The sequence below is a fragment of the Antrostomus carolinensis genome, unplaced genomic scaffold, assembly GCF_000700745.2.
Source record: "Antrostomus carolinensis isolate BGI_N321 unplaced genomic scaffold, ASM70074v2 scaffold2973, whole genome shotgun sequence".
Taxonomy (NCBI): domain Eukaryota; kingdom Metazoa; phylum Chordata; class Aves; order Caprimulgiformes; family Caprimulgidae; genus Antrostomus; species Antrostomus carolinensis.
Genome location: NW_010302976.1, coordinates 6,666 through 14,993, shown reverse-complemented (window position 1 = coordinate 14,993; position 8,328 = coordinate 6,666). Strand labels below are relative to the sequence as shown.

Here is an 8,328-nt window from a genome sequence, read left to right as displayed (position 1 = left end):
GGGAGAGCAGGCATCTCTCCTTTTCAGACCACGTAGTGTTGATCCTCCCTGATGTGCTCCACAGTGGCTGGTCAGAGAGGACCTAACCCCGCCCTGTACTGTCTGGTAGAGCCCCAATTTTGGGTTCTTCCCCAAAAGAAGGGTGGCTGGAGCGCAGGAGCAGCCCTGGGGAGACTGTGGAACAGCTGCTGCCCGTTCATGGTCTTGTGGCACCATCCAGTGGCTGCTGGCAGAGGATTCTCACTTCCCTGGTCACCATGTGCCCCCTGGCAGCCCAGGGCCCTGGGGACCCAGGTGGTCCCCACAGCATCTACAGCCACCAGCGCTGGTGGCTCTTGGTCCTCCAGGGAGGAGATCACCAGGTCACTGCTGTCAACTGCAAACTGGAGAGGAGCACAGAGAGGGTGAAGGGGAGCAGCGTGGCCAGACCCACACCCCACATCTGCCCTCCCACTACAAATCAACAGGGATTTATTCTTTATTCTCCATCCAGCTGATGCACAAATTAGCTCAAAGAAGGTCAAACATGGTTGCATCAGGACATCATGACATCACACAGGAGACCCTTGCTCTACTTCCATGGCTCACAAGTTGTCCTGTAAACTTCATGTTTCGCTTTTATTTTTTTTTTTTACTTTGCCAGATGAAGGTGTAGAATTTCATCATCATTGCAATAAGAAAAAAAAAAAATCTTCTCAGTATCTGTGCCATGCCTTCCATGGGTAAAAAATTTTTAATTTTTTTTCTAAAAAAGCAATTTGATTCTGACACTGCCACCACTTTAATTACATCAGCTCTCCATCATAAATTGAGGTTATGTTTAAGTCTCGTTTTAGTAATTTAATAATTTCACCTTTGCATCACTCCAATTATCTCTGGATTTGTTCCAGAGACCTTTTCTCAATTCAATTCCTTTGTGCTTACTGTTTTGCTCTCAATTCCATGAATACTGGTTGGGGTTTGGGTTTTTTTGTTTGTATTGGGTTCCCCCCCCCCCCAAAGAATGTGAAGAGGTGAAGGGACAAACATTAGGGGAAGGACAAACATCTGTAACTGGATGAAGGGCCCAAAGGCCAAATCTCTGCTGCTGGAAGTTTGAACTCCCTGTGCATAGACTAAGCCCAGTGACATTGCTGATGGGCATCAGCTGAGAAGAGGGTCTGACATGATTATATATTAAAAATTATATCAGACAACACCCCTGTGGCCACCTGCATGAGATACCTGGAGGTTCTTGGCAGGATGGCTGGTTTTGGGAAATGCCAAGCTCAGGGCTGGGAAGAGTTTCACCTGGCTGGTTGGTCTCAGTGTCTCTGCATCCAGGCATCTCTCCAAGAGCCTCACCATCCTGGATAGGGCTGTCCCTGTGCAGGTGTCCTGGTTTTAGCTGGGCCAGGGCTGGGTTTCTTTTTAGTAGCTAGAACAGTACTAGGGTTTGGGTTCAGCTGGGATTTGTTAGGAGAAGAACACTGATAACATACTGATGTTTTCAATTGCTGCTGGAAGTCAAAGGACTTTGCATTTTGCTAAGTCTGCAAGTGCAAGATCTAAGGGGGCAATGAGGAATATTGAAATGAATCAGCTCAGTTGGCATTGGGCTCTGCCAATGGGCTGTTCCATCTCCTGTCCCCCATGGGCAGGACATTCATGAGGGGCTCTTCCTCTCTCGCTCTCTCTGGCTTTCACTCAGGCTCTCACTCTCCCGGGATTGCGGTTTCGGTTCGGGATTGTCACTCCTCCGGGATCGTTATCTGGGAACGGGCCGGGCTTGGTCGGTAGGTGGTGAGCAATGGCACTGGGTATCACTCAACTGCATATTCTATTACTATTATTATCATTATTCTTTTAATATAATTATTATTTAATTTTTATCTTATTTCAATGATTAAATTGTTCTTATCTCACCCTACGAGTCAGGGACACATCAAAGCCACATGCAAAGAGTACCTGCTGCTGGCTGCAGTTCGTGCAGAGGCAAGAGGTGCCTCCCTCTGAGAGTCTCAGGAACAGTCAGGGTCCCTTGGGGTTCCCTGCATCCTGTAGACATTCTGATGCAAAAAAACAGCAACAGGATTTATTGCGCCCAAGGAAAATACCTTGACAGGGTCAGGCACTAGCGTTGCAGATGGTTAAAGCCACCAGTGCCCTGTTGCCTGGCTGGGTATGGAGCATGGTGGGGTAAGATTTGTCCCACTTCAACCCCAGGAAGAAGATGACACAACAGCACCGATGGAGCTAACCAGGACTGTACCCACCACCTTGCTGACCCACAGTGGTTGCTACAAGAACAGGAGGTACCTGAATCAGCTGTTTCCTTCAGGGAGTCCAGGTCTGACCCATTGGAGTCAGTCTCATTCCCCAGCACCACTTCAGAGACCACCAGCTCTTGCTGAGGGCTGAGCTTCACAGGGGACAGGATGGGTTTCTTCTCTCTCAGCAGCTCTTCTGGGCTGGTGCACAGAGAGATGGGTCAGGGTGGGACTGCTCTGGTATCCCTCTTCCCCACTCCTGAAGCAGATGCAGGGAAGTCCTGCAATGAGAGCATGCCCTCAGCAGGGCTGCCCATGGAGAAACCCTACATTCCCCACGGACATGGACAGGTCCATCACACCCATGGACTGGAAACACCTTGCTGATAGCACCTCCAACAAATACTCACACCACTACCTTGCCTGTGCTTGGTACTGCTTTGCTCGAGTTTAAAACCTAGATCTGGCTTTCTCTTGCTCCTGGAGCAAACAAAAAACTCGTTTTCCTTACCTGCTCTTGACTACAGATAAGCTCCTCTTCCTCTGCTGACATCTCAAACCCTCTCCATGTTATTTCTTTGAATGGTCTGCAGAGTTTCTCCAAGCTTTTATTTTACACCTTTACTACTTTTGCTCCAAAACCCCAAGAGAACTCCTTCTTCCCCTCAAAGGGGTTCTGGGAGGCAAAGAAGGAGCTGAACACCAGTGGGAAATGCCCTGTGTCTCCAGCACCACATGGTGGGGTAGAAGCTCTCAGGTCTGACTTTGCTGAGTTGTTTGAGTCAGCCCACACAGGCAGGAAGACCCCAGGAAATGCCATTTCCAAACAAACCTCTCTGAGACACCACATCACCCACCACTTCGAAGTTTCCGAAGGTGCTGGTGTTTGGGCAGCACCCAGCATACCTGGGGCCAGGTTGTGGCTGAAGGTCCCAGGCACTGCCCACCTGCCTGGAGACCAAAAGGAGGTGATGGGACTCACCTCCGCCATGGAACAGGTGCTCGGGTGGGGCTGCTGGCTTTGGAGGTCCTAAGGGTGCTCCAAGGAGTCCTTGGGTGACTGCAGGTGGAGTGGGCTCTGCTCTGAGGAGCAGGCTGGGGGGTCACCGAGGCTTTAGGCTCTACTACAGCTGGTATCACCATGGACTGTGACCCACAAAGGGACCTGGGTCTCTTCAGGCTTTGAGCTAGGAGGCAATATTGAGAGCAAGGAGAATCACCACCCACCTCCTGGTAGTCCTGGGACCTGCCCTTGTGGGAGCCATGCAGCCCACCTGGGCTGGAGTGGGGTGGGTGTAGGAAAAAGGGATTTGCAAGCACAACCAAACCTGTCTCTCACTCTGCTGGGGCTTTTGGGGACAGCTGAGATTTTTTTAAATGCCCTTTCCTGCCTTTTCTCCATCTTGTTGTCCCACTGGATAAGGGGACAGCATCCCATGGCCACTGGTTCCCACAGCTGGTATCGAGACAGGACAGGAGTACACTTCACCTGGGATGATGGAGAGCTGTCGATGAAAGGCACTGCTGGGCTTCTTGCATCGCCTGATTTTCTCCATCACTGCTCGGATCAACTCGTCCCTCAGGCACAGGAGAACAGGAAATTTCTCAGCCTTCTGTTGCTGCTGAAGCCTGACCAAAGCATGGAGGCTTTTGTAGGTCCGAGTGGAGATCCCCTTCACAACCTAAAGCAGAGGGTGGCTGAGAAGCCTGATGTTGTTCTCCCATGGTGCTGGATGGTGAAACTGTCCTATATATCAAGAGCATCCTGCAAGCTTCAGACCCTGTCCAAAGCCCAGTAAAGCTCTCACCAGCCCCGACACCCATTGTCTCCCCATGATATCCCATGCAAACAGCCCACAATGAAGCTTCACTCATCATTTGCAAAGCCCTCATCTGCTTTGGTAAATGACTGCTGATGAGCAAAGCTAAGCTATTTTGGGGAATTTTTAGGCTACAGGGGAAGTACAGCATTTTCTCTAAGGAGGTATTTACAACTCGAGCAGGTTTTGCCACCATGAGTGTCCTGGGCTTGTAGAGTTGCAAAGTGATGAGAAGCGAAGGGTGAAGAGAGGTGTATGCCTGTGGGCCTGGCTTTGGGCACCTCTGCTGCTTGTGGTACCACCTCGATGTTCCCAAATAACATACCAGGGAAAACAGGGACATGCCAAGGCTCCAGCCTATGTGAAATGAACCCAAGACTGCTCCTGTCAGCAGTGTGCTCAGGCGGCCAAGAAGGCCAACAGCATTCTGGCTTGTATTAGAAACAGTGTGGCCAGCAGGACCAGGGAAGTTCTCTTTCCCCCTGTCCTGGGCACTGGTGAGGCTGCACCTCGAGTGCTGGGTTCAGTGTTGGGCCCCTCACTCCAAGAAGGACATGGAGGTGCTGGAGCGTGTCCAGAGAAGGGCAACGGAGCTGGGGAAGGGGCTGGAGCACAAGTGTGATGAGTTCATGGCTGAGGGAACTGGGGTTGTTGATCCTGGAGAAAAGGAGGCTGAGGGGAGACATTCTGGCTCTCTCCAAATCCCTGAAAGGAGGGTGTAGAGAGGTGGGGGTGGGTGTGTTCAGCCAAGGAACAAGTGACAGGACAAGAGGAAATGGCCTCAAGTTGTGCCAAGGGAGGTTCAGATGGGATGTCAGGAAAAAATTCTTCATTTAAAAGGTAGTCAGGCATTGGAAGGGGTTGCCCAGGGCAGTGGTGGAGTCCCCATCCCTGGGAGGGATTTAAAAGACGGGCAGACGAGGTGCTCAGAGATATAGTTTAGTAGTGGACAGGTACGGTTGGAGTCGATGATCTCAAAGGTCTTTTCCAACCAAACAGTTCTATGATTCTATGATTCTTATATGCACCTTCAGGAAACAACCACTGAAGAAGCCATTCACTCACTGCTTTCTCTTTATGCCTTTGGGACCTGAAACAGAAACACCACCTTGCTCAGGAATGTGGGTGGACGGAGCAAGGTGGCTCTCCAGCAGCTGTGCCCACTGCCTGCCTGCTCACTGCCCTTGCAGCAGCTCTGCAAGGTGCTAGGTGGTGGTGTTGCATTGCCAGGAGCTCAGGAAGACTTGTTGGAGGTACTATTTAATATGCTTGGCATGAAAAGGACTTGGACAGTGAAAGTCCCCTTGAAATCCCTGTGACAGGGGCTGTTGTGCCCTCAAACAACCTCCTGTCACAGAATCACAGAATGTCAGGAATTGGAAAGGACCTTGAAAGATCATCTAGTCCAACCCCCCTGCCAAAGCAGGATCACCTACAGTAGGTCACACAGGAAAGTGTCCAGGCAGGTTTTGAATATCTGCAGAGAAGGAGACTCCACAACTTCTCTGGGCAGCCTGTCCCAGTGGCCTGTCATTCTCATGGTGAAAAAGTTTTTCCTCCTGTCCTAGAAGAGAGGGAGCCCTGGCTAATTTAGCGTATGATAGGCTGCTTCTGAGGAAGATTTGCTGGAGAGATACTAATAACCAACCTCAGCGATGGGAGCACAGCGGTTTATTCCATGTGCTGCTGTGTGATTCTGCCTCCACCTCCCATTTGCCTCCCAGAGGATGATGGCTCCAGGTGGGGAATTTTTTTTTTACTGCCTGTTTCAGTTGTTCTCCCCTCACTTTGTGTCCCTGCACTGGCTCAGGGCTGGCATTGCAAATGCTGGCACTGAAAGGGCAGACTTACCCTCTTGACTCCCATGCTCTCCAGTTTTTCCATCAGCACTTCCTCCAGGATGGGGCGAAACTGCTTCAGGAGGTTTGGGTTTCTCTGCAGGGCTTCCAACAACCTCTGCTTCCCACCCAGGGCAGCCTCCTCCCTGCCTGGAGTAAAGGTGGCTGCTGGTACCAACACAGTGACACACCATCTGCACCCTGGGGAGTGGACTGGTGGGTCCCTCCTCCTCTTTGGGGACATGGGTGCCACCAGTCTCAGAGCAAGCAACTGGTTGCTCTCAGCAAACTACATCTTTCTACAAAGGGGCAACTTCCTCCTCTGATTTGATTAATTCTTGCCCACAACTTTTCCAAAATCCCACCCACAGCCCAGCAGCTGCCTGGGACAGCTTTCCCAGGAGAAGCATTGTCAGCAGGGCTGGTCATGGTGCTGTCATGCCCTGCACAGCTGAGAGAGGACACAGAGAACTCATCCCCTATGCCCCCAACCCACCACCTCATCACCACCAGCTTTGCCCAGCACCCCTACAGCCTCATTGCACAACACCCCAGCCAAACACCAGCTTCACCCTGGTGCCCTCAAGATAGGAATGGTCCCAACTCTGGTACCCACCTGATGACCCTTCATCAGCCACCACTTTGGTCACCTCCCAGGTCACTGCAGGGAAGAAAGGAGCCTGTGAGGGTCAAAGAGGAGCCAAGGCCCCAGCAAGAAGCAAGCACTTATCACCAACTGGTTTTCCTAGACAGACAGTATGGACACATCTGTCCCTTTGGGGATGCGAGGCTGGCCCAGGTCTGACACCAGCCCTTGGAGAACATCCTCGAGGGAAACCCCAAGGCACTTGCCCACCAAGGCAACAGGCTGGAGGATGTCAGTGGGCAAACAGCCCTCTGCTACCCCTCAGGGCTGGGCTCAGTGATGCACCCCTTGGGTATTTGCTAATAGTCATCTCTGGTTTATGGCCTTTTTTGTTTCCTGAGCAGCAGCTCCTGGCTGTGCCGAAGGCATTAGGGAGCTGAGAAGTCCCCAGTTTATCTCCCTAATACTTAATTGAAGAAAACCCAGACCGTAAAGAAGAAACCACAGCGTTCCTTATTTTTATGCAAATAACAACTTGGCATCATTTTGGAGGAAGCAAGGTCACCTGTTTGCTGTCGGCACTTGATTGAAATCTCACTCCTTTGGTGCATGGCTGCAACACAAAACCCACCCAAGGGACAAGTTAGTTTTGTGCCGGTGACCAGAGCTGGGGTCTGTGCTGTTGCAGCAGATAGCCAAGGGACTGGAAGGTGTCCACCCCATGACTTCACGTGAGAGGGCATACAGCCAGCTCCCTGGAGAGGACTCCATGGCACGCTTTCGTAGAAGGAGACAGAGAAGACATTGTGGTCTGAAGGGCTTTAGCTATGAAAAATTTATCTAGACACAAACTGATTCATTTAAAAAATGCAAACATTACCTTCAGGTTTGCTTGCAGAGAGCATCTTGATCTGTAAAGAAACAGACTGGGCAACATTCAAAGATAATTTCTTTGTCTATAATTTTGGGTAATTTTTCCCCTCTCTGCAGAGTATTATTATGAAATGTGTTCAAAAAAGGAGCAGAAAATAGCAAGAGCCTAAAGTGGACACATACACGTCCCAAGAGCTATTTCCCTTAAGTAGTCCATACCTGGAAGGGGTCAGCTTAGGGGATTTTCTTTCCATAGTATGATCACTAGCACATCAGATCCCACCCTGCTGTACCCCACAAGCTACTCATGGATCTGATAACAAGTAAAAGATGCTTCAAATTGTAATGCAAAATGTTACTCTGGTGATCTACATCCCAGTGGGCATGGTTTGTGCTGAGGACATTCATGTAATGCTTCGTGTTTAATGAGCGCAAACAAGAGCCGAACACAGCAAAGCGTTAGAGAATGGGCTTGAAATTAGTCTAAGTCTTAATTCAGCAAATATTTTAAGGCTGCTTAGAGTTAAATATCTGCTTAAATGCTCTTAATGAACCAAGGCTGCCTTTCTGCCCCACTTTTTTAAATTTTTTTTTTTTAATTTCACTTACCTTCTTCTCCTGGGACTTTGTGACCTTGGGCTGTGCCCTGAGATGGGTTCTGAGGGCATCAATCTGCTGATGGACACTGTCCATAACTGCCTGCTGGTTCTGGAATGGGATAGTACAGAGTGTCTTGTTCTCTTTCTTCAGTTGAAAAGGGCAAGAAAGGAATAAGAAGACCTGACCATGGTAAAAATGGGTTTGGAGTCACCTGTTCCCTTCACCAGCAAGGGCAGCTCTCTGGATTTTTATTCATTATTGAGATGTCCTCCAAAGGGCAGATCTACCACTGCAGAAGATATATAGCCAGACTGAAAGCCTGCTGGTGGCAAGCTCGTGTTGTCTCATCAGCCGTGACAGGA

The 8,328-nt window shown here is 50.1% G+C and overlaps 1 protein-coding gene across 1 annotated transcript in view; it reads right to left on the bottom strand.

Moving 5' to 3' along the window:
* Positions 1–244: 244 nt before the first annotated feature.
* The window catches only part of LOC104521812 (zinc finger protein DZIP1L-like), a gene marked incomplete at its 3' end in the record, with an annotated part of 12,361 nt that continues 4,277 nt past the window's right edge, over positions 245–8,328 (bottom strand). The window contains 6 exon segments of the mRNA XM_029083993.1: positions 245–383; positions 1,225–1,364; positions 3,739–3,931; positions 5,921–6,053; positions 6,520–6,568; positions 7,374–7,404. Of these exon segments, the coding sequence (XP_028939826.1) occupies positions 245–383; positions 1,225–1,364; positions 3,739–3,931; positions 5,921–6,053; positions 6,520–6,568; positions 7,374–7,404 (685 nt within the window).